Source organism: Cucurbita maxima, unplaced genomic scaffold (assembly GCF_002738345.1).
Source record: "Cucurbita maxima cultivar Rimu unplaced genomic scaffold, Cmax_1.0 Cma_Scf00005, whole genome shotgun sequence".
NCBI classification, from domain to species: domain Eukaryota; kingdom Viridiplantae; phylum Streptophyta; class Magnoliopsida; order Cucurbitales; family Cucurbitaceae; genus Cucurbita; species Cucurbita maxima.
The window spans coordinates 4,535,391-4,560,173 of NW_019272021.1; the positions used below are offsets into that span (position 1 = coordinate 4,535,391).

Consider the following 24,783-nt stretch of genomic DNA (forward strand, 5'->3'; position numbering starts at 1 on the left):
TGTTTTGGCCATTTTCAACCACCTGTTCGTATCAAATATATAGATGTCATTAACATTTGAACCACAAAGTAATATGCTAAGTCATGTGATGTTGACTCGTATGAACACGAACGTCAAAATTACTGCACATTTTGTCTATGGCGACAGCCTAAAAACAAAACCATAGAGACACTATTGGATACAACACTCGCCGTATAATTAGTTCCAAGTTCGAATCCTACTAGACAATAGAGAAAATGATGGTCAAATTTATGGTATAGCCAAACATTGTAGGTGTCATGCCATGAGTATCTTCAGCACAGTTGCAAGATCAGCATATTCGATTAGTGAGCTGGAGAAATGTCTTCCAGACTGCAAAAAAGGAACTGATATTAGAAGCTGATTTAATTTTTGTTTGAACATCCTTAAAGCTGACAGTACCTTCTCCACAAGAACTCGATGATATCAGTAGTAAGGGTTGATCTTTTCTTGTTCTCAAATGCAAGTGATGCAGCCTTTCTAAGTAAAGCAGATCCAGCAATGCAACCTAATACTGTTGGATTCTTTGGACTACATGTGAAAAGGGTTTCGTGTAAAACATTATAGGAAATACGTATTCGTCAAATGAGATCGAAAGAACAGACGATGTTTAAATTCTAGAACTTGCCTGGTAGCCAAATTCCCATCTATGACTAAACCTTGTTGCCGAGCCCAAGATACAAAAACTGCAACACTGGACCACGGGGAAAGAAAAAAATTGTGACCTTATTGTACAGAAGTTTAGGCTTCTCGAATTTGGATTAGGAAAATAAATAAGGTCAATTTTGTTAGAAAAACAATATTCACCAAGAACAATGAAAACCCATAGCAATACTTGCCTTCCTGAAAGTATATCACCTTGGCCACCACAACGGCGAGGAGAACCATAAATGCTCACTGATTTGACTGCATCAGGTGTCACATGATTTCACTTAAAGGAAGAATCAAGTATAATCTAGCAAGGGAAATACTTCGACACCATATTAATATTTACAGCAATACTAAAGAAACCGGAATTCCTATAACAAGGACAGAGATCCTGTGAAATTTACAGAAATTGGAAAGGACATTTTCAATCCATATTCAATTTGGTTCACTTCCACCGTGGCATGACAGAGAATTTTATCAGTTTTTCCTAATCTGACCAGAAGGTAAAGTTTAGCACAAAGGTGATGATACAATGGTAGGTGACACAGTGGCTACAAAATCAGAGAAAGGAACATTGAATTTGTAGCACTTCTATAACGTTAACATGGAAAATACATAGTAGTTGTAATCAGTACCTGTCTCACCGTCACAAATGAGGTCAGCTCTCCCTTTCCTGAGAATAGTTAGGCCACCAATCCTGACCATATCCAAACGTTTAGTGCACCAAAGACTGGAGAACTGAATGAAATAAAAATGTGCACCATGTAGAAGTAATACTTTATAATATTTGTTAGAAATTATAAAATAGGATGAAGTAAACCGACATAGGGAAAACTATCTCCATCTATATTAAATAATATGGAATCTGCCGTACGTTATTTATAGCTAGCTAAGAACAATTCCTTCGGCGGGATACAGTTATATTTTCATTCTAATGTCAAGATTTTCATTCTTCAGAAATAATTATGTCAAGAAAGATGTATGCAATAAATCGAAGAGTGATTCAGACTATTGGAAGGATGAGACACCCCACCAAAATGTTCCTTTTCTTACATTGAACCATTTGGCTAGAGACTACAGAACGTGCCCATAATTAATAATAATATAGAGAAACCATTATGGGCCCTGGATATGTAGTAACGTCTATGGTGAATTCTGATCAGATGAGACCAGCCTCTCATCTGCTAACTTTCGTAAATGTGCTGATTTCAGGGGTGTGGAAGGTAGCATGTCCATACAAGATTCACTATAGAGATAAGCATGTCACCGTTGCAAGAAAAACCTGATAAGCATGTCCATACACTATTCAAATGAAAAGCATGATGGTTTTACCTTTTGGCAAGAGACAGCAATTGGTTAGGAGCATCTTGTTCATCGACTTCAGCAAGCAGTACATTTTTCACAAGACGCTTATATTCATTTACATTTGGTGTCAGGACTGCCAAGGGGTAATTGCTTACAAGGTGAAGATTGTCCGTGATAAGAAAGAGACCATCCTAATAAAGCAACAAACACAACCGGCAGTAAGCAGCCACCGACAGACCCATTGAAAATGGCAGGCATGACAACAGTATAAACACGGTAATTTCTTTCAAATTGTATGTGCTCTGCTATATGCATACCCCGTCTATGACCATTGGTATATTGGTCTGCCTTGCATGCTTTATGATTTCACTGACACATTCCTGGAATAGTTTTCAACCATTAGAAAATTTCTTGGTATTAAAGAGACTGGCAGAAAATATCAGATCAATCTAGATAAAGAAACAATGGATGAATTAACTTCATATGACGGTTTTAATGGACTGCAACCAAAAAAAAAAAAAAAAAACAAAGCCTCAGGAAAACAAATTTATTCTATTTTTTGTTTCTATCTTTGAATTCCAATCGATTGGAGGTTCACATGAAATTTTTTTAGGGGTATCAAGATACAACCATTTATGGAATTTACACCAAATTAGCACATATGGGTTTTCTATCCCTAATGAGCATTAATACATACGTTTCTAGCCTATAACATAACCAATTAATCTCTAGGTCCCAAGTTTAGCATTTGAAGCAAGGGAAACTCAATATTACGTATAATTATCAGAGGTACTCTGGTAGGCAAGCTTGCAATACATCTAGACGTAAGTAATGCATGCCAATTTTGGGAAAGAACATGCCGTCGTGGTCCTTCAGAAAAGAAAATACAACCGAACCATGCACTGCAACTAAATCTACTTGGGGAAATTTAGACATAAAAAACAAGGAAAATCTATCATTTATCCCTAACCATGCACTTGATTTCAAATTCATCCTCTCCATTCAGAAAATTTCAGTCACACCCCATACCTTCGATTAATTTTAATTAAGTCCTTCGTTAAGACAACCCTCTACTGTAAAATAACTAGAAGTGGGGAGGAATGGCTACCTTTAAAACTAGCTACTCACGTGTCTATTAAAGTGAGGCATGATGCAACAAAAGAACTAAGCATAGTTGAAAGTCTGGAAAAAAGGAAAAAAGGAAAAGGCGTTTTCTATATTCCACTAGTCAAATCTACAGAAAAGTTTCATTTTATCAAACATGTCAGCCAAAGTTTGGAAGTCTGGAAACAACGATGGACAAAGTTGAAATCAAGAAGGAACCATGTAATTTAGCCAAAAAGCAATAACATAATCACCAGAAGAAACGGGTCTCTTCCAAGGCCAGGACCAATGACAAGACAATCGAATCTTTCCAGCCACTTGTCAACCTCAGCAAGAACCCTTTCCGCAGTGAACTTCTTTTCCTCATCTCTAAAACATCAGAACGCATCAGCCAAATATCAAAATTTCGGTTCATCGACCAAAATATAGAAAAAAGCGGAAGCACCTGACACTGTATGATTCTTCCAGAACAGGATGCACAATTAACTCTGGACTATAGCTCTTTATGACAGGAGCAGCATCTTTAGTGCAGAAAACATGAGATAAATCTGCACCCTGAAGGGAAAAACTAATGGGTAGTCATTCACCTTAGCAAGTAAAAAGAGGAAAAATAAATATCCATATAGAAATTAAAGAATAAAACTCTATAACAAGAACACCAAGAAAAAGGGGTCTGAACTAACAATTTTCAATGCTGATATAGCAGCGAAATAGGGAGCACCTGTGTACTCACGACATCCACCAATAACAGCTATCTTCCCTGACATGCAGATATAGATTGTTAATCAGAAGACTTCTAAGAAACACCTTAATTCAATGGACAACACTTGATAAAGCATAAAATACAAGCCACTACACAGTATCTTGAGACCTTACCCGCCTGGCCTTTATGTCTTTTGGGATCAAGGCTAGGTGTAATGGCTCTTAGAATGTTCTCAGCATCAGCCTCCATAGAAGTCCCACTCATGGCTTTGATTTGTTGCCGCCTATTCTGATGGGTACAATCACCAAAACCTCCAAGAGACCTTATCAAGAACTGTTGTCTTCTAAACACAGCCGAGGAAGCCAACATTCAATAACTTTGGAGTATCGATTCACGTTAATTGATTAACTCTGGACATGATCAAATCTGAAATTAGTAACTTCATCCTACGGAAAATCGGTACCTTCTACCATTGCGACAGAACTGAGACTAAACAATTCGATTCTTTTACCCATGATTCAAACTCGTAGCCAATTCATTTCATAATACTCATTTGAAATAACAAAAATACAATCCTAATTAGAATCAGAACCATCAGTTTCCGTCATTTTGTAACCCAAAATCATGGCAAATGTAAGAAATTCTGCAACCTAAATTAGTTTCGGTATAGGAGAAGAATCGTTCCACGGAACAAATCAGAAGCTAAACTAATGCAACAAAAAATTGAGAGTCGAAATTCAAATAGGATATAGAGAAAATTTTGAGCGTACCTTTCAGTTTTCGCCTTTCAAGGGAAGGAGAAGAAGACGAAGAAGAGGAAGAAGGAGCAGAAGAAAAGTGGTTACATTGGGGAGGTGACGTGGCAAAAGTCAACAGTTCCACGTAGAGAGAGGTTTTGACTCAGCTAGGTCGACGTGTAGTTGTACGCTTGTTCCCTTCCTTCTTAGAAATTTCGACATGTCGTTCAACTCACATTTTTAAGTGCAGTAGGTAAAATCATAGATAAAACGAAATGATCTCGTTCTTTTAGGGACGGCGGCGAAGAGATCCGATGAAGGAAGCGGCGAAGTTGAATGCGGCAAGGTCCGGCGTGGTGGTGATCGGAGCTCTGGCCTTCGGGTATCTGAGCCTACACCTCGTGTTCAAGCCCTACCTCGAGAAAGCTCAAGGTTCTTTTCAACATCCCAATTCTGAGCCGTCTACAATTCCAAAAGATGCTATTTCAAACCGCGATGATTGAGCTCAGTCTTCGTTATTTTGCCTCAGTATGTATAAATTTAGTTCGTTAGAATGGCTCTTAGAGATTACCTCGAAATTTCTTAGTTTCAAGAGATTTTTTAGAAACGGGAGAAAGTTCCATTTCTAGAGGAAATCCTTTCGGTTCTTGTGGTATGTGCTCACTGAAATCTGAATTCTGAAAATTGTCATTCCTTGATTCACTATGAACATTGGCCGAGTAGACCATTTTCTGACATACAATGTAGTTTGAAAGTTTGCCTTTTCTTTATGTAGTTCGATCATCGATGTTGTTAAGTTATAATTTGAGTGGTATGAATACAAGAACTTTGTATCTCATAGATCGCGTCTTAGTTGATCTTGGGCATGATGAAAAGTGGAAATTGTTCTTGGGGCTGTGTTATTTCACTGTTCTTTTTTCAGTCTGTTTCATGATGTTCAGATTAATGGTTCATCAAATTAAGATATTGAACATATTCTCCATGGTAATTACTAGTTTGGAAGAAATTTGATCTTTCTTCTTGGAAAGGGTTCTTATCTGGATTGTGCTTCCACCAGCTGTAGTTTCTGATTTCCTCTTTTTCTGCTGCGGCTGTGGTGTCTTTATCTCAACCATTGTTAAGTTTTGTTTTCTTTGGCGACATGCTGCAATCTCCCATTCTACAGAAAAGGGTTCTGTAAGAATCATCCATTGTGATTGAGTTGCAAAAACTTCTCAAACTCCGATCACATATCCTGTGATTACGAGCATCATAAGAGTGTAGAAATCTAAAACCTTGAGGGAAAGTCCGGAAGGAAAAGCCTAGAAGATGACAATATCTACTAGCGATAGGCATGGGTTGATATGGCAATGTAGTTGCTCCACGCTCGGGCCACTTCCCTGGTAAACACTTAGAATGGGTAAACACTTAGAATGTTGGAATACATATGAGACGCCAAGTTCGAAATGTGAGTGTGTTAGAGTTCATAGGAATTAATTCCCAGACCACTTCCAGTCTACCAAAGCTAGTCATCTTAGGGCAGCCAGTTTGTCTCCCCGGATAGGATATCCGGCCCCTCTATTACGCGACCGTAAGATTTTGTTACGGTTAGATACCCTGTTTAGCCAAAGGAGAAAGAAACTGAATCCCAGTCTATGAATGTGATATTAGTAGAAGATTGAATAGTTCAGAGTGAGTGAGTGTAGTTCTGAGTTTTACCAGAGAGAATCAACTGAATCTGCAAGTTGAGAGAGAAAGAGAGCGATGGAGGTTTAAGGACTGAAGAGGGGAATTTGATATGAACGGATGATAGTTGCAGAGGAGAAAGAGGATCAGTTCATAATGCTACACAAGAGGAACACATACTAAGAAGGGAAATTTTCCTCTTTCTTGAACCTTTGTTGGTTTGAAGTTTGATTTAGAGCCACCTTAGTTTTGTTTTGTTTATCCGCACTGTTTCTCGTATCATTTTTTATATCAGTATCGGTTTTTTTTCTTCTTGGTGATATCTTAGAACGAATAAGTTCAAATTATGATGGTTCTTCGTTCAAGAACACAAGCTCGACATTGAACTATTGATCTCCCTCTTCAAGAGTTCCAAAATGACACGAAGAGCTACAATGCAATGCGATGAATTGTTTCATCGATCTCCCTCCTCATGAAAGAGTTCCAAAATGACATGAAGAGCTACAATCCACTAGCTAATTTGAGAGAATTGGGTACCTCTTATCTTCGAAGATCCACAATGACCTAAGATCCTACTAATCTCACCTAATGTGAATGTAGTTCAGTTGGTCGGGTTTGATCTCTTAATTCCATAATTAGTTGAACATTTATTTTCGAACACTAATCTATTTATTTATTTATTTGGCTCACCACGGAATATTAATATGGTAACTCAAATTTAATTAAAAAATAAAAAGAAATGATTTATACTCAAAATTTAGGGTTGTATCACTTGAAATAAAAAATTAATTACACTAATCATAAAATTAAGAACCATATATCTATTTTAAAATTGTTTAGGTATAATTTTTATACGTGTAAAAAAATTAAATGTAATATAATAGACCATTTAATAATAATTAAAAAAAAGGAGTGGAAAGAAGAAAAAAAAATAAATAAAATTTTGGACCGACGCGCGGGATTGGACTTTAACATCTCCCCGCGTGGGAAAAATGGCGCTGGGGTTGAGGGCGCTGCGATTCGACCAACGGCGACTCAGTACTGCGTGAGAACCAAGCTACTTCCACTTCCACCCAAATCCTACCGTCCCTCGCCGCCGTTTCCACTTCCACCAGAAAACCCCTTTTTACCTCTCTCTCTCTCTCTCTCTCCCCGCTTCTCTTTTACACTTCAAGAATTTCCTCCGGCAGCCCAGAGTCGGCGCTGTAAGGCTTTCAAATGACGGATTCTGTCGTCCAATCGAGTCGATCGAGGGACCTCGATAAGCTCCTTCTTAGGCCCGGTAACCTCATCGGCGCAAATTTCGAGCCCGGTTCCCAAGTGGGTACTTCTTCTCTCCGACGTTTTATCAAATACCTTGTGTGAAATACATGGTCTGCAATCGTCTTACGACTAAGTTGATTTGTATTACAGTTGAGGGATGACCTTCAACAGTATGTGAAAGTGCTGGTCATAGGAGCTGGAGGGTTGGGCTGCGAGCTCCTGAAGGACTTGGCTTTGTCGGGTTTCCGGAATCTGGAAGTAATTGACATGGATCGCATTGAAGTTACTAATCTCAATCGTCAGTTTCTCTTCAGGTTCCAACTAATTTCTTGGTTCTTTATGAATCTTTGGAGTTCTATTCGTAGTGTTCTTTTAAAATTTTAAACAACCGGGGCCTGGGTGGTGGGTATAGAATAGAACCTTTACATTTTGTAGGGTGAATACTGTGCTGTAATGAATTGAAAATTGACCTCTATTTTCAAGTTACATCCATTACTGACTGATGATATCTATATTTATGATTTGTGAAGTGTAAAGATTTCACCTGTTCTAGGAATTAGATGGGTCGAATGTTCTTTCTTTTTAACCATTTGTACGAGGATACTGAACCAAATCATGGGCTTAAATAGATTTTCCTCAAAGAAAGTTCTTTTCGGGACATTTTCTTGATACGATATGATTTGATCATGGACTCATTGAGGAAATCACTTTCTCATATGTGCATTTGCATATGGTTTTACAATAGTCATTTAATTAACTATGGCTGTCAGGAGAATGACTCTATGTAACATTGTAGGCTTGATGATGTTGGTAAGCCAAAAGCCGAGGTAGCTGCAAAACGTGTTATGGAGAGAGTTAGTGGTGTCAATATTGTGTGGCATTTTTGTCGGATTGAGGACAAAGAAATTGAATTTTACAACGATTTTCACATAATTGCACTTGGTCTTGATTCCATTGAAGCTCGAAGTTACATCAATTCTGTCGCTTGTAGCTTCCTCGGTATGCTATTCTCCTACTTGCTACATTTTACTAATGTCTCTTCACCATCTTGTGTTCGGTAAATTTTAATGTTATGTCGATGATGAATGCAAACTTCATGTCCTTTATTTTCTCTTTGTAACCTCTAGAGTACGATTCTGATGATAATCCGTTTGAAGAAACAATTAAACCAATGGTAGATGGTGGAACTGAAGGCTTCAAGGGGCATGCAAGGGTAATTTTACCAGGGGTCACGCCATGCTTCGAGTGTACCATCTGGCTTTTTCCACCTCAAGTAAAGTTCCCTTTATGTACTCTAGCAGAAACTCCTAGAACTGCCGCTCATTGTATCGAGTATGCCCACCTAATTAAATGGGATGAGGTAATGCATTAGGTACCATGCTTTTCATTGATGATTGTGATTGTATGCCTTCGAATTACCAATACTTTTTCTTTTAGGTTCATAGTGGCAAAGCTTTTGATCCGGATGATTCAGAACATATGAAATGGGTTTACAGTGAGGTACATAAATTCCTGTAAGATCTGAGAATTCTTTTCAATTCGTGATTTTAAACGTCTAATTTATCTTCCCACATCTATAGGCTGTTAAGAGAGCCGAACTTTTTGGCATACCGGGAGTTACATATTCACTAACTCAGGTACATATTAGTCTGGGAATTTTCACACTAGTGAACTGATACGTCGATTATATTTTATCAGAACTTGTGATTGTTCTTTTAGTAAGTACATATTATCTGCTTGCATTTTTTTTTTAAACTACTCACTCTTTGTTGTTACAAATGCGCCTATTGATTTACATTTTCTAAGTGATTTTTAGGGCGTAGTGAAGAATATCATTCCTGCTATTGCTTCCACCAATGCTATTATATCAGCTGCATGTACACTGGAAACGTTGAAGATCGTATCGGGATGCAGCAAAACGCTATCCAACTACTTAACGTGTGTACTGTTTTCTTCAAACATCTAACAATTCCTTTTCATTTTTTTGTAATATGGGTTTAATAATAATTTTGTGGTGCAACTTAATAATGTTTTTCTTTATTCGTACTCGTAATTATATAGGTAGATAGATAACATGTCAAGCTGCAATGGGACATTTTGATTTATTCTGTGCAGCATTCTTCGAGTACTAAAGTCATAATCCAGCAGTGTCGTTTATGTTATGATTGCTATCTGTTCACCTTTTCATTTGTTTTTGGTTCTTGTTATGATCTGGAAGTTATTTGGTTCTCATCCTTCCTTCTTGAATTGATAAGTCATTCAATGCCTTGTTCATATACTAAACAATTTTGGTTTCTTTCCATTATTTACTTTTTACTTCTTTTAGATTCGAAGTCTAGCCTTTTATAGCCATCAATCTGTTCTTTCTATCTTTTGGAAGTTGACATTAGGATTGCGAGTGAATTACACGATTTTCAATGCATTACTTGCTTTATCATCTATCCTGCGATTGTTCCTTTTATTTGTGGCCTTGATGTCCAAGTGCATTGAGTTTGATGCCAAGTGATCCTTTTCCAGATATAATGGTGCAGAAGGTCTCCACACTAAAGTGACCGAGTTTGTAAAAGATAAGGATTGTCTTGTTTGTGGTCCAGGTGTTCTTATTGAGCTGGATTCTTCGATCTCTTTACAAAAGGTCGGTTATTTAGCTTATGCAAACATATCGTTAATTTCAGATGTTGAGAAATCTTGTAAATCCTTCATGACGTTACTCCCACTTTTTGTGTGAAACAGTTCATTGAACTTCTAGAAGATCATCCCAAGCTCTTGTTATCGAAGGCAAGTGTCACGCATCGAGGGAAGAATCTATACATGCAGGCACCTCCTGTACTTGAAGAGATGACCAGATCAAATTTGAGTGTTCCACTTTTTGACTTGATGGGTAAAGTTTGGAAAGATGTAGTCCATGTGACTGGTGTAGCTTCTAAGAATGATAAGAAAACTTCTTGTCTCCGAAAATTACGTGTGGCGTTTAAGGGGGTTGACGGTGTTACAGATATGGACACTGCAGGTGGGGCTTAATACTACATTACATTTTTATCTCCAAATTTGAGTCATGGCTCTCTCCCCCCTCTAATGAATGGAAAAAGGTTGATGTGGGGTCGGATCCATTCCCATTTGTACAATTTTTTTTTCTTCCTGAAAAGAACATTAGAGATGTTGCCAGAGACTACTGATGTATTGCACAATGATTTACTTCTTTCATCCTTCTACTTCAAGCTACTATGTGACTATTAACTGCTAACAGTGATTAAGACTTGACATAATAGTGGATATTTTTGAAGATTTCCTTGTCATTTGTAATTAGTATCAGCTTTAGCTTGGAAAAATGGGTAGCATGGTTGTTGCTGCTGTGCTTGTATTTGAATAATGATACCAATCCTCATGCTTTATGTAAATGTTTATAATGAACTCTTTCATCAGCTGCTGATCTCATATCTGATTGATTTGCTTGCTGAAGACAGGTAATGTTCTTGAAACCAAGAGATTTACTAATGCTGAATGTTTAATGGTATAGTAGAAAGAAAGAACCCTTTGACAGGTAATGGTCTAGCAATTACCCCGAGAGGCCTCCAATCACAAACAAAGTTGGGAAGCAAACATGGAGGGGCCCTCTACCAGCTAGCAAAACGAGTGAAAATGTAGAATCCTACTACCATGATTAATACTTTAGAGCTTTGCTCATTGGGGTTCACTCTAAAGTGGATTGAACATGGTGATACGGATATCAATGAGCCTTTGCACTATGTCATGTTCATTCGATTATCTCCAAAGCTGACTGTAGAGGAGATCTGATTCCCCTTCTCTTAAGCTTGACCATAAAAAGATTCAAGTTTATGTTTGTTTGTATAGTGACTTTGTTTGCAGGCTTTACCAAAATCTAAATACAGATCACTGTCGTTGTTTTATTGATCATGAGCCAAACATCCCTTAAATTGTTTTTTATGTTCCCTGACACCACAAATGCAAGTGGCCCCTCGATAGAGATATCCATCCACCGACTCCTAGAACTAATGGTCTCAAACAACACACAGATGCACGGATGAGTACCTATGACAGTTAGGCTGCTATCTAGTTCAATTTGAGAGCCAGATAGATCTTCTCCCACAAAACAGATCATTTATTGCCTTTTTGGATACATGAGATCAGATCTAAGTCGTATTATGAAACAGACTAATGGGATTTGCTTTGATGAACAGGAAATCCATTAAGAGATGCTCTGCTACAGAAACCCAAGTGCGCAGAAGATTTAAGGCAATCTCTTTGGCTTGGAGATGGCGATTGGTTGCCGGCAACTGATCCTCATCTTTTCCCCTACTGGATAACACCATGTTAATGATTCTTGTGGGGCTTTGAACTTTAGACAGATTGGCCAGCTGTGGGCAATGACCCACCATCTCACATGCTCAGCCAATGTGGTTTAAACTCACCCATCACTCCCTTTTTCCCTCTCCTAAATTCTATATATCCTCACCTGAAAGAGAGAGAGAGAGAGAGAGATGAAAAGGAAAAAAGCAATTATCTCTTTAGTTCTTTTGCTAACAGAGACACCCACCCAGCAAGCTAACTCTCTGTTATTGCAGTTCCGAGTTTAGACAAACATGGAGGTAGCTTTGGAATTTGAAGATGATTTGTTCTTTGCTGATTTGAGCAGACAGCTTTCTCTTCTTCTCATGGATGACAACGAAGAACCTCTCCCTCATCCACATGTTTCTCTTCAGGTGCACTTCCTTTTCCCAACATTTATATAGCTTTGCGATGGAGATGGGATTTAGTATTTTCAAATTTTCAATCACTTGGGTATTTCTCTCTGTTTTGGCTGTGTAATCCAACAAGATCGATCAATTTGCAGGCTCTGTCTCATGGAGGGCACCACCCCACACAGCTACTGGCAGGGCATGAACATGCCACCGTAGCCTACAGCAGCGTAAGCAAGGGCACCGGCGTGTTCATCCCAAGGTCCCTGCAGCCTGCAAGAAAACAGAGGCGTGGAAGAAACAATAACATGAAGCCAAACCGACAGTTTCAAATCAATATTGATGTGAACTCACAAGCATCTTCCAACAACCATTTGATGCGTCCTAAAAAGGGTTAAGGATTCGAAGAATTTGAGGAAAAGGGTATCAGAATTCAGATTAAATCAATAATTCAGTCACCAAGTATTAAGTTAGTGGTGATGGCTGTACATGGAAGAAGAAGAAGCCATAGTATTAGACTGTTAATCACTGGGTTTTAAATTGGTTTATGTGGTTCATTGGAAGGTTAATTAACCTAAGGTTTGTAAGCCTCCTCCCCTCCCTAAGTGAAAAATTTATGGTTGTTCTAATAATAATATGCCGCTTTCATTCTCTCTCTGTTTTGTTTTGTTTTGGGTTTGGAGAGAAAGAGAGAGAGAGAGAGGTGCCATGAAACATGCTCTGTTTTGTTGATCTGAATCACAAACAGAATCATCAGACTCTGCAAAAGCTTAGATGAGTTGAATCCATGTTTTGAAGATATGGCCTTAACTGGCATCCCTGCAATGGCACATGAGGAGGCTTTCATGCTTCAATAGCTGTCTGGATCTTTGTTGCAGAGAAACCTAAAGTTCTCTAAAACATATTCACAGTGAAACAGAGGAGACAGAGAGAGAGATTTCTAAGGCTTTTTGGATTCTGTACATATTTTTTGAATCTGAAGTACACCACAATGAGGTGTGTATTATGAGGGAAGGATTAGTGAAAATGGCTTTCAAATTATAGTCACTAACTAGAAATATTTATTTAATTCAAGATGATTAGTTGGATTAATTCAAGATGTTCCGATCATTTATTTAAGTTTTATTTTTATTTTCAAATATTTAATTTTAAGATTGCAACTTAATATTAATAAATATTTTGAAACCTACTTAAAAAAAACTATTTTAAAAAATAGTTGGAGAATAAAGAATATTTTTCCAAAATTGCACTAAGCTTAGGGAAGAACTACAATTAAACCCCTATTAGTGGGTAGGTCTTTGAAATCTTGCTTTATAGGGCTAAAGATTGAATTTCTATATATTTAATTTGAAAAGTGGAGGAAACCCATAAAAAGTATATGTCTTCTAATTTTGGTGAAAATGAAAGTCAAGAATAATAATACATTACAAATTACAATTTAGAATGCATTGAATATATAACCAAATTTCAAATACTCTTTAAAATATCAGAGTCATATCAACAACTTTAATCAATCAATTTTCCTAGATGTTGACACAACCCCACCACTATTATTTTATAAATGATATTATCATTTTTTTTTTTTTGTTTATTTTCTTTATAAATTAATTATCGACCCAATTATTTTTCATTAATATTTTTCTTGTTTTTTTTTTTTTTTTTTTTTTGAATTTNAAATGTTAATCTAGGTGGGATGGAAAAGAGGAGAGAATGGGTAGGAAATTTTAGTGTACATATTTGGATTTTTTTAAATTTTTTTATTAAAAATATATTCTAATTCTAAAATCTCCTACCATATAATCTTTCTCTCAATGGCTTGTTTAGATATGATTGTCTCCTATGTATCCAATATAATAAAATTGTGTGACGATTTTGTCTCCGGCACAAGAAAATTGTCTCTTCAAGATACGACCTTGTTTTTGCTAGGTTTTTTTTTTTTTTTTTTAAATACATAATTTAGTGGTTAATACCATACCATTGGAGTGAAAGGATCAACACCATCCTACTTTTAAAGGATAAGAGAATGTCTTGTGGCGCATCGTGTACCATTGGGGACAAGAATTCTCCGTCCCCAAGCATATCCTTTACGCTTTCAAGGGTTTCTTTTCCATATCACTTCTTAGGGTTATTATACTAATACTGTGGATAATAAACACTTCAAATATAGGCGTGTTAATTCCCAATTGGCCATCTCCCTTAGAAAGACCATAATTAGTCTATTTCTTTGGTGAAGTTGAAGATTCCTGGATGTCGTTTTCGATGTGGAGGGATTTAAATTTTAGATAAGATTCTTTGTATGGACTTCTCCCAGCTAAGATAAGCACTAAAAATCCCCCCTTTTTTATGGTACAATTCATGTCCTATGGCAGATTAGGCAAGATCTATACATATAATCTCCTTTATTCGTCCTAGCTTATTTCAACGAATTAAAGATTGAAGTTCCTTATTTCAACGAATTAAAGATTGAAGTTTCTTAAAAGGATTTGGTTCAATTTTGTGGTTTTGATTTAGCTCAGTCTCAAAGATGCATGGACGGAGTAAGGAAAGGACTTGAAAGTTTCAATCAATTATGAACAAGTTTTGAAACCAAAGAAGAAAATATACGATTTGGGTAAATCAATTGAACACGTTTTTTATTTAAAGATTCGTTCATTTAAGTAAGAACACATTTTTATATAATAAACATAACAAGTGTTTTAAAACATATATATTCATAAGTTGGGTGATGTTCTCGCCAATAAAATAGAAAGTACTTTTAAGATAAGAGTTGAACTAGTGGGTTGGGAGGATTCCAACATGCCATAACTATTTCGAGGGATGATTAGATAGAGAAGGGAATAACTTGGGTATTATTTTGTAAGGCCACTTTTCGAATTTTTTTTAAAGAGATTTTAGGATCTAAATTTAAGATTTATCGAAAGTATATTGTCTAAAGTTGATCATTTGAAAGTACATAAACTAAAATTAAACAAGTCTCAAGAGGTCAGTACTAAAATACTATTCTAACTTAAAAAAATTATGCATGAAAATGATATTTACTCAAATCATAATAAATTCAAATTAGTTGAAAATTTAATGGAAATGAATAAGATAGGTTTTATTATTCTTCAATTCAAGTTTGCTTTCCTTCACTTTCTTGGGCTGTGATTCTTAGATGGGAAGGATGTAGCTACATGGCACACTAAAGGCATAAAAAACTTCTCAAGTGAGCTACCCAGCAATCCTAATGGCACTAATAAGGAGGTTGTGCTAAATGATGGGCAGCAAACTTATGGACCTTGGTGCTTGTGAATGTCATTGACAAGCGACTGTGGAAGAAATTTGGAACTTCATCATGCTAGCCATTATTCTACCTACTTTGATGTCCTACTTTGTCTTACCAGAATGCCATCGACTATCTTCATCAAGGCAAAAAGATGGGTAGGCTTTAGGAAATCATTTTCGTGGTTACCAAACTTATAACATGAGAAGAGAGGTTTGTAGTGCATAAGTCGAAAACTAAGCACTCTTTTTTCTATGATCAGCTGGTTGCTTAGACCAATGTTTTCTAAACCTCAAGGGGCACTAAAGCACAATAGTCCTCCACGAGGCACAAGGAAAAAGTGCAGGCTTTTTTACGAGACAAGAAAAGAATAGAAAAATGTATATAGATTTTTAATATATTAACATAAATAGAGATTTTATTCGAGATCATAAGAATATTCATGCATCCCCTCATTAAAAATTATAAAAAATAAAAAAAAAAAAAAAATAATAAAAAAAAAAAAATCTCACACCAGGCTTTAGAAAAGAATGATCATAATCTTAGAGACAGAGCAAAGAGGAGGGATCATTTACCTCGATATGTTATATGCCCTCAGCTTGGCATGGTCGTTGTGCTGAAGAAGAATCACATCCATAGATATATTTTGTTGTTACATCTCCTCTGCATTCTTATTAAACATTAACGAAAGAAATAATACAAATCAATGAAGGATCGACATGTTCATCAACGAGGGATAAACATGTTTATTATATAACCAAACCATCTTCAATTACTGCATTTTTTGAGATGATGGTAATGCCAGAACGTATGTAGAAGCCTTCTGAAGATCTATCCGCCTCTTGTACGCCCTGCAATATGTTTCCAGTAATACATAATTCATTCATTTCGAGGTCAATTGAAATCTCATTGGTTTTACGAATGCAACAAATCCCTTTTTTACTCTATGGTAACGGTACCTCTGAATTGGCAATGACCACGTTCTTTCCAATTCTAGCGTTCTTGTCAATAATGCAGTCCCTGCACATAATATTTATATCAACAATGAGGAATGAGAAAAGCAGGCTCCAAAATACTTTTGGTTTTGTGGTGTTCGTACTTTATTTTTGAATTTTCTCCTATTCCTATTGGTACTCTTCCTTCAGCTAACAAAGATGCAACTTCAGCTTCAGTTTCATAGTAATCTGCTCCAAGCATCACAGTGTCCTGCATTTTGCATCTCATCAAAAATCACTCCGTTCAGAAAAAACTTATGTTTTGCAAAGGACTGAATTCAACTCCTTAGTTTGATTATCACTTGCAAAAGTTCCATGAGATGCGTACTTTCAAGTGCACGTTAGAGTTAATTCTGGACCGAATGCCGATGACACTGTGCTCTATAGAGCAACTGCTTAAGAAGCTTCCATGTGAGATGATAGAATCTACGATCTGCAAAGGACCCAAATATTATCTCAACATAAAGAGCAAAGAAAAATTGTCAAGTAACCAGAAAAATGCTCAGCCGTTGTTAATAACTGGTTTCTTTTCTCCAATTGCCAAATGCAGTGTTGTTTTAGGGCCAAATACAGCATATTTCGTTAAAAAAGAATGGAGGTTTTTATTAGAGTTTTATGATTTTATAATAGAGATTTAGACGATTGCAGAATACTACCGACCTTGCTCTGGTCAATCTTTGAGGGTGGCAAGTTTCTTCTTGAAGTAAACATCGGTTTTGCAGCATCATAAAAGCTAAACCTTGGTGGCTGAAAGGTATAAGCAAACAAGCAAGAATAACGATAAAAAAGGGTCAAACTACAATTCGAATAACTTGTGAAAAGTCCTGATGGATGAGAGAGAGAGAGAGAGTAGAAAATTTAAAATGGAAAGTGTTTAGTTGCTTTACTTGCTCAGTCAGGGCAAGGTTCGCTTCAAAGAAGGATCTAATTGTCCCAATGTCTTCCCAGTAATCATTGAAGAGATAAGCCTTTATAAAGTATTCTTTGGCTGAGGCAGGGATTATCTCAGATCCAAAGTCATTAGCAGTTGGAAAGCGCCATCTGACTTGAACAAATTCAAGCAAAGTCTAATACTTCGTGTTGAACAAAATCCTTTGAGTTTGTATAAAATTACTAGATTCATAAATAGCATTAGATGCACAATACCTTAAAAGATTTAAAAGTATCTCCTTCTTAAAGACGTACACTCCCATGGAAGCAATATATGGCTTCTTCTGAGCCTCTTCTTTCGAGAGTCCCAAAATGGTTGTATCTACTGCCTTCAATATGAATGGAAATGATATAGTTTAGGTTCATCAGAACAATCATTTTAAGTTCCTCCACCCATTTGAAATTTTTAGTGAAGGAAATTTTGAATGTTACCATGGCCTTCAGGTCCTCTCCTTTAGGCTTTTCACTGAATGAAAGTATCCTTCCTTTGTCGTCTATCTTCATTAGACCAAAGTCTGAGGCTCGGCTATAATACAAAGTAATGTGATTGTTTGAAATAAAGTAAATGTGAAGAAAAGATGCTCTTCTCCTTTCGTTACACATTTCTGTAATTCTTTGAACCTTAAGTCCTAGATACTCAAGTTTTTGCAAACAGAAAAAGGTTTGAACTGATTGCATGATCAAGGTCTGTGGGGCCTTCAGGATCAATGATTTTTTAGCTAACTGTCCGAAAGAAAAACATTAAGTTGTCACTCACCTATCGTCCATTGGAAGACAAGAAAGAGTGATATCTGCACCACTTTGCCTATGATTCTGCCAATGTAAAGAAGATACATAAAAACTGAATGTAACAACAGGATGAAGATTGGTTTTTTAAGTGCATTTAAAGCCTTACCTGAACAAAATCCATATAGTCCATTCTGTACAAGTGATCTCCAGACAGAATCAACACATCTTCAATATTTTTGCTTCTGGCGTCCTGCAGCAGGCAAGGCTTATTACTATCTCAGTCCTTAGATTAAGGCCTGTTTTCTATGTCAGATATGACCCCAAGGAAAGTTAATACGTATTTAACCCAATTTTTTCTTTCATCACTTACTGTATACGGAACAACCAAAATGTCACAAACAATCATTTCTTTATATGCATCTCAATATCATATCTTACATCATTATGTTATTAGATAAGGTTTTTTTTGTACCTCAAAGAGCCAGTGGAATTGTCGTACGGCATCTGCTGTACCTTGAAACCAATTTTTACCAGCCACCCCTGGCGTTTGGGTGGCTGCAAGAACCTGATATGAAGCTGAATCCTTTAGTCATATTTTTCTTTGGGAATATGATTGTGGGACATGTTTTAAGTGAAGGAAACGTACCTCAATATAGCCATCTCCAAAGGTGACTCCACCACTGTAGTTGTAAGCTCGAGCAAGATGCCTATTCAGTGATGCTGAATTGAACTGAGTGAGGATGTAGACTTTGTTGATTCCGCTGTTGATACAGTTGCTCATTGGCACGTCGATCAGCCTATATGCTCCTGCGATTGGAACCTGTAATGGAAATTCATAAGAAAGCACAGAGCAGCCAATGTAACAAAATCCCATATGAATATATGAAAATAAAATGTCACTATTTCCAATCATCTAAACTAAATGAACCTGAAGAGGGAAAAATAACTGGAACCCACTTGATTTCGCAGTGTCTAGCAGTTACAATACTTCAATGATAAATAACAGTAAGAAAAATTGAGTTTAGCAGGGAAAACTTACAGCAGGCTTGGCACGCCGCTTGGTGAGGGGAAATAGACGAGTTCCAGCTCCTCCTCCCAGAATGATTGCAACCACAGTCCGAGGGTCCCTTTTTTCCGTATCTATTTCTCTCAACTAAACAAAATTCACAAGCAGCAACACATTAACTGTTGTCCCAGATCATTTTGAGAGTGAATTATACACAATATTTCCCTGCTAGTAAGAGATAGAAAGCAGGGTGAGTTTCTGATATCACTCCTCCCAATTAATCAATACTTTTAAGGGGTCTCACTTAGGAATGGGGGAAACAAAAGATTGTGAAAGTCTAAAATTATTCAGTCCCTTGATTCACTTCACAATGTCCCTTGATTCACTTCACAATGGTATTCTTTGAGTTTGTTCAAATATATATAAATATATACACAGGTCAGGCTAAGTCCAAATTGCAGCACGTTGTTAGATTCAACTGGAATCAGAAGGCGTGAAGTCCTGAACAAAGAATCGAATGATCTAAGGTCATAGTAGATGGTAACCACATAAATCGCACTGGTCTCTAATTCAAAAGGTAGAAGGCTAGACATTAGCATCCTAATTAGCAGTCTTCTCTAAAGTTCAGACCATATCTTGGAGACGAACGCCCTAGGAAAATTTATCGAAATACAGAGACAAACCATCACCAACACGAAGCCGTAGCATTTCAAAATGTGGACAAACAAACTAAATCAATGCGAAGCAACGAAGGTGTAGTTGCAAATCTCCGCAAAATTACCGAAACAACAAAGTTCACAACGCAATAAAAACAAAACAAATCTGGCAAGTTCAAACTCTAATGTTCCATATCGTATAAAGAAGATTAAAATACTGCTCAGCAGAGTTCTCAAAATTACCGCAGCGTCGCCAATGGCTACATTAGTGGTGAGAGACATACAAACACGTCGCCCAACACTCTTAGCAGCAGCGGCTACTCCTTTCGACTCCTTAACCTTGAGCTTCATTCCCATGAACTCGCCATTGGCAAACTCCACAGACCTCAACTTCCTCCCGACCACCACCGCAGTCGCACGTGCATTCCGCACATGCGCGGCGGCCGATAAGGCAATCCGACAGTCGGTAGAGACCGCCATTTTTCAATAGCTCTCGGAAATGGAGGACCGATTCGAAACTGTTAGAAGCTTAGACGTTGCAGAAAGCATCGAGCGAGGAGTGCTCACATGGACTGCATGAGACCTGGAAGAACAGGACCATGCTATCCTTTATGAATTTCAACCACTAATTCGGATTGGCGGTAGATGGAAACTCCATTACGCCCGCTCGTTTCATATCGAATTACGACCAATATCAATATCCATATCAAAAAGTTATTTACTCATTTTTCAAATTATAATTTAAATTAAGCCATTAAATATTTTTTAAAAATAAAAAAAAAATTAAACAAAATGTTGTATAAATATTTATTGAATTAAATAATTATTATTGATATTTATACTAGTGCCACTTACCCAGTATTTATATACCGATATTGATGGTCGTTTTTGTAAGAATAATACCGATGTAACTTGCATTTTATATAATAATTTAAATTATATATTATCGTTTCAATCGTGCTCCTAAATATTAAATTATATTTATTTTTAGATCCGTGTTACTTAATTTTTAGTTTTAAAAAATAATTATAATATTTATGCCAACCATATAATAGTAGAGGTTAAAAGAAGAAAATAATTATTTAAAAAAATAAATAAATAAAAGTCGAAGAAAAAGTAGGTAAAAGCTTACGTTGGCGGATTCTCCACCAGCTTCCAAAGCGATTCCCGGTAAAGCATGTCAACCAATTGTTTACTTTTTTTATTTATATAATTATAGTAAAATATTTTAATAATTAAGAATATAAATAAATAAAAAGAAAATAAGCCTATGGAAACTCCAAAGGACAAACCTGTCTTTCTCCCCAACCTCTTTTTATCCCTTCCCTTCCTAGAGGAACATGGAATCTACTTCCCTTGTCTTCTGTTTCCCACTTTCTCCCTCCCTTTAACTCTTTTAAATTTTTTTTTAATTCGACCCGACGAACGGTAACCGCCCAAATCTACCGCTAACAGATATTTTAGTAAATTATGTATCATCGTCAACCTCACAATTTTAAAACGTGTTTATTAATGAAATGTTTCTACATTATTATAAAAAATGCTCTGTTCATCATAAAACAGTAAGAATCGCTCTCTCGACAACAAAAGGGTTTGTTTATTATATTTCAATTTGATGTGCATAGTCAATACTTTTCAAAAGTGACCATTAATTTACGGCCCACATTCTCGTGTTTTTAAAACTCTACATACTTTATCTATCTTAGTAGTTTATACCACTCATATCATTACACTTAACTTTACGTCATTATTTTTAATGAAATTACTTATGCACATGGCTGCCTCACTCGTTCTTATTATATATCAAGTCAATTAAAAATTTATATTCGTATTAAATTAAACCACTAATGAATTATAATACTCGTCAAAATTGCTTCCATACGAGTCCGATTTTGAGGCGAAGTCTCGTGTTCATAATAATAGTTAAGAAAACCCGACCTAAAACGATGAACTTAAGAGGGTCCTTGTTATCTATCGGTTCAGTTGATGATACTAAGAACGGGTTAGGGTGATGATGTAATCATCTATTACTACTTTTGAACATAAAATATTTTGTTGCATGGATTGCATAAGATTCCATTATCATATATAAATATTTATTTTTTATTTTGAAAAGAAATAAATAAAAAGAGAGAGAGAAAATGTGGGAGCAACATGGGGCCAAAAAAGAGGCCTTTTTAAGGTTAATTAATTAACTAATTAACTAATTAATTAATTAATGTGAGAATTGAACTGGATTCTTTGTCTTTCTTGCACTAAAGTATTAGCTTAAATTTCATTGATTAACCCTTAATTAATCCCTAATTAACTCTTTGGCTTTCACGTATGGACAAGCCGTATCACGCATGCATTAACCCTTTAAGAGAAAAAAAGATTCTCCATTAATAACTAAAAAAAAAAATTAAACCATGTTTTTTAGTACAAATAAAGTTTTAAAATATTTATTTAAATTATAATATTTTTTAAAATTGACATAAATTCATAATTTTACAAATCAACCAATGAAATTGAAACACCTCATAAAATCAATCAATTTTTTTTTTTTAAAGTGACATCATTCCCTTATTCCCTCTCAATAATTATTTAAAATTTTAAATTATAATAAATTAATTTAATAATATATATTTTTTGTTTACGTGAGATAGTGGAAAGAATCAAATACCATAGCTTCACGTGTATGATCGCATGTTAAGCATATAATTAGCTTTCGAAATCTCAATTTTGGGTATTTTACGCCATATTTTACACTAATTAATTCTCTTCTCAATCCAATATATTCGAAGCTTCATTAATTAATTCCTTATTTTATACTAGAAAATCACAATCCATTCACTGCCTTATGATACCCTTTTCTTTGGGTTTTGTTTGAATTTTAAAATAATTTTGGAAATGTTGACAAATTTTATAGTAATAGGATATGGTTCGGGAATAAACTAAGGTAAAAGTTGATGAACATGGGGAACCTAAGTAAATAAGGGGTGCATGAATGAACTGATACCACATTTTTATGTTGGGTGACGAGTGAGGACAAAACATGCTGGAAGAACTTCTGTTGGTTTGTGAGGATAGTCTTCACTCTTAAGAAGTAAATAGTAAAGGTCAATAGGTGTTAAATTCTCATATGAATCGACATGGGTCGTAGCAATCATATGGCATTCAAGTCCACGAATGGATATTGAACCCAATTAATTAATTTTTTATTTTTCGGAAAAAAGGCAGGAGGAAATTAAAGATAATAAAAAAAAAATTGAGAAAGGGAAGTGGGTGCATATAGAACTTTGGGAGCCAATATTTGACTAGTTGGTGGGTGTAGTCAGCATTGGTGGTGCGGACCCACTCTCAAACCGCTGATATTAGAAGATCTGACGCAAAAGCCACTCCGACATGTCGTTTTGCTTGACGGACGGCCGGAAAAGTATTCATTATTTTATGTTTTTTTTTTAATATTTTATTCATAATTCTACGGTATTCGGTATTGTTCATCAAAGTATATCATAAAACCTCTTTCTCTGGAGCCTTCAAATAAATTTCATAATTTATGACACTTGAGTCACTTTTGACTAATAAAAAAAATTAATACACGGGATTTTAGGGTGAACAACTAGGTAGGCATCCATACAATTGCACTAAAAAAAGGGGGGGCGAATTTAAAATAGGAAAAGGAAGAACATATGATGTTTGACAGCTGAAACTGGCAGCACATTTGGGGTGGTGGTTTCCTTGAATGGCATAATCCTTTAGCATTCATAGCAAGCTTAAGTGGAAAGGCCCTGTAATATGCAGAGATCTGAAGCTTTGGCAATGTCCTTTAATACTCATGTATATTGCTCACTGTCAGCCCTCCCAGCCCTCCCTCTCAACCCTCCTCACCTGGATCACACATTCGTTTCCCTTTTCCATCTATCCGTACCGTTTTATGCCCTCCTATTAGTGCCTTCACACATGCATTTGTGGAATCCCTCTAACCCTAAATCACTACCAATGTCTCCTCCAATTTCGACTCTAAAGTACGTGCCACCGATGTTGTTAATAAATCTATTACGAAGGTCGGACCATCGAACTTTGTACGATATCATATCATACAAATGAGGATGTAGTTAATATGTAATGTTATCATGTAATTAGAAATATTGAAAAGTGTAGGGACCAGATGTGCAACAAAAGCTATAATTTAATTATTGAAAATAATAAAATAAATTAAAAGGAATAATGGGTATTTAGGAAATGAATTTTCAAAGCGGGGGGCTGACATTCTTGTTTGGACGGAAACAAAAGGAAGTGGTGTTGACTCTTTAAAGGCATGTGAATCGTACTCCTAATATTAAATTAAATTTAAAATTAAATATAAATTTTAAGGAAAAATGAGTGTTTTTTTTTTTAATAAAATCTAAATAAATGCAGCGAAGGAGAATTAAGGGAAATCACTGTCAGTCAACAAATATTTGGGAGAATCTTTTAATGTTTCCTGCCCTTTTTGTTTTGTTCTCTTTCCTTTGGAAGCTTCTCACACAAAAGCTGGTAATTTTTTGGACCAACATGCCCTTTCCTTTTTTCTTTTTCTTTTTTTCCTCTCATAAATCATTTTTGTGATATACAAAATCTACTAATAATATCATTTAATTTATTTTTTTTACTCACAAAGGTATTGGATCGTATCAATTGAAAACCAATATGACAAGATGAGATGCGACGTCGTATTGAGAGACCTTTGTTCTGAGTAGAAGTAAGGTTGAGCCAAATAACTTGAACTCATGTAAATGCAAGTCAGTTGTCTCGTAAACAATTGAACATGGATGAGCAGGTAGCGTGTGTGATCAAACAAGCTTGGATTTCACACGGTTGGTTCTAAGTGTATTAAGATCATAACACTTCACGGTTGAAAAAATACAACCGTGATAGTTAATAACACTAAAGTTTGGTTTATAAAAGATACCCAAAACTTGGAAAGAATTTCATTTTAACCCACTTGGTATTATTTAACTTCAAAATGGTGTGGATTTGTACTGTAAGGCAGTGTTCGGGCGTACTGAGGATTATATAATTAAAGTGGAATGAATAGGCGTAG

General features: G+C 36.0%; 4 protein-coding genes across 5 annotated transcripts; 2 read left to right on the forward strand and 2 right to left on the reverse strand.

Moving 5' to 3' along the window:
* Nucleotides 1-29: 29 nt before the first annotated feature.
* LOC111479195 (ATP-dependent (S)-NAD(P)H-hydrate dehydratase) lies at nucleotides 30-4,638 on the reverse strand. Its single transcript, XM_023123747.1, has 12 exons — nucleotides 4,549-4,638; nucleotides 3,952-4,188; nucleotides 3,759-3,835; nucleotides 3,521-3,630; nucleotides 3,330-3,444; nucleotides 2,289-2,351; nucleotides 1,999-2,162; nucleotides 1,302-1,363; nucleotides 858-924; nucleotides 647-712; nucleotides 421-549; nucleotides 30-351 (listed from the first exon to the last, which is right to left on the reverse strand). Exons 2-12 carry the CDS (start codon nucleotides 4,145-4,147, stop codon nucleotides 324-326), a joined length of 1,077 nt encoding a protein of 358 aa, XP_022979515.1. The 5' UTR covers nucleotides 4,148-4,188; nucleotides 4,549-4,638; the 3' UTR covers nucleotides 30-323.
* On the forward strand, nucleotides 4,621-12,793 carry LOC111479199. Of its 2 annotated transcripts, XM_023123750.1 has the most exons (3): nucleotides 4,621-4,632; nucleotides 11,943-12,164; nucleotides 12,296-12,793. In XM_023123750.1, exons 2-3 carry the CDS (start codon nucleotides 12,045-12,047, stop codon nucleotides 12,536-12,538), a joined length of 363 nt encoding a protein of 120 aa, XP_022979518.1. In that variant the 5' UTR covers nucleotides 4,621-4,632; nucleotides 11,943-12,044; the 3' UTR covers nucleotides 12,539-12,793. The 2 variants fall into 2 exon arrangements, with proteins under 2 accessions (XP_022979518.1, XP_022979519.1); XM_023123751.1 differs by lacking the exon at nucleotides 4,621-4,632 and having other exon boundaries at nucleotides 11,465-12,164.
* On the forward strand, nucleotides 7,366-10,723 carry LOC111479191 (NEDD8-activating enzyme E1 catalytic subunit). Its single transcript, XM_023123743.1, has 9 exons — nucleotides 7,366-7,500; nucleotides 7,594-7,757; nucleotides 8,240-8,442; nucleotides 8,571-8,803; nucleotides 8,881-8,943; nucleotides 9,024-9,080; nucleotides 9,260-9,381; nucleotides 9,961-10,078; nucleotides 10,177-10,723. The coding sequence occupies exons 1-9, from the start codon at nucleotides 7,399-7,401 to the stop codon at nucleotides 10,462-10,464; spliced, it is 1,350 nt and encodes a 449-aa protein (XP_022979511.1). The 5' UTR covers nucleotides 7,366-7,398; the 3' UTR covers nucleotides 10,465-10,723.
* A 3,011-nt stretch (nucleotides 12,794-15,804) lies between the features above and the next one.
* Nucleotides 15,805-20,295, reverse strand: LOC111479189 (glucose-1-phosphate adenylyltransferase large subunit 3, chloroplastic/amyloplastic). Its single transcript, XM_023123740.1, has 14 exons — nucleotides 19,962-20,295; nucleotides 19,096-19,209; nucleotides 18,703-18,876; nucleotides 18,529-18,621; nucleotides 18,223-18,306; nucleotides 18,085-18,140; nucleotides 17,760-17,853; nucleotides 17,544-17,656; nucleotides 17,285-17,438; nucleotides 17,058-17,144; nucleotides 16,726-16,830; nucleotides 16,502-16,608; nucleotides 16,362-16,422; nucleotides 15,805-16,253 (listed from the first exon to the last, which is right to left on the reverse strand). Exons 1-14 carry the CDS (start codon nucleotides 20,196-20,198, stop codon nucleotides 16,152-16,154), a joined length of 1,581 nt encoding a protein of 526 aa, XP_022979508.1. The 5' UTR covers nucleotides 20,199-20,295; the 3' UTR covers nucleotides 15,805-16,151.
* Nucleotides 20,296-24,783: the final 4,488 nt, after the last annotated feature.

Coding starts and splice junctions, on each gene's coding strand:
- LOC111479195 (XM_023123747.1), bottom strand. CDS start 4,147: ATGTTGGCTTCCTCGGCTGTGTTTAGAAGACAACAGTTCTTGATAAGG. Junction 2,352..3,329: donor GAAGAGACCCGTTTCTTCTG/GTGATTATGTTA, acceptor AAACTATTCCAG/GAATGTGTCAGTGAAATCAT. Junction 2,163..2,288: donor TACCAATGGTCATAGACGGG/GTATGCATATAG, acceptor TTGCTTTATTAG/GATGGTCTCTTTCTTATCAC.
- LOC111479191 (XM_023123743.1), top strand. CDS start 7,399: ATGACGGATTCTGTCGTCCAATCGAGTCGATCGAGGGACCTCGATAAG. Junction 8,443..8,570: donor TGTCGCTTGTAGCTTCCTCG/GTATGCTATTCT, acceptor TGTAACCTCTAG/AGTACGATTCTGATGATAAT. Junction 9,081..9,259: donor TTACATATTCACTAACTCAG/GTACATATTAGT, acceptor AGTGATTTTTAG/GGCGTAGTGAAGAATATCAT.
- LOC111479199 (XM_023123750.1), top strand. CDS start 12,045: ATGGAGGTAGCTTTGGAATTTGAAGATGATTTGTTCTTTGCTGATTTG. Junction 12,165..12,295: donor ATCCACATGTTTCTCTTCAG/GTGCACTTCCTT, acceptor ATCAATTTGCAG/GCTCTGTCTCATGGAGGGCA.
- LOC111479189 (XM_023123740.1), bottom strand. CDS start 20,198: ATGGCGGTCTCTACCGACTGTCGGATTGCCTTATCGGCCGCCGCGCAT. Junction 18,877..19,095: donor AGCGGCGTGCCAAGCCTGCT/GTAAGTTTTCCC, acceptor TTTCCATTACAG/GTTCCAATCGCAGGAGCATA. Junction 16,423..16,501: donor GGAGAAAATTCAAAAATAAA/GTACGAACACCA, acceptor TATTATGTGCAG/GGACTGCATTATTGACAAGA.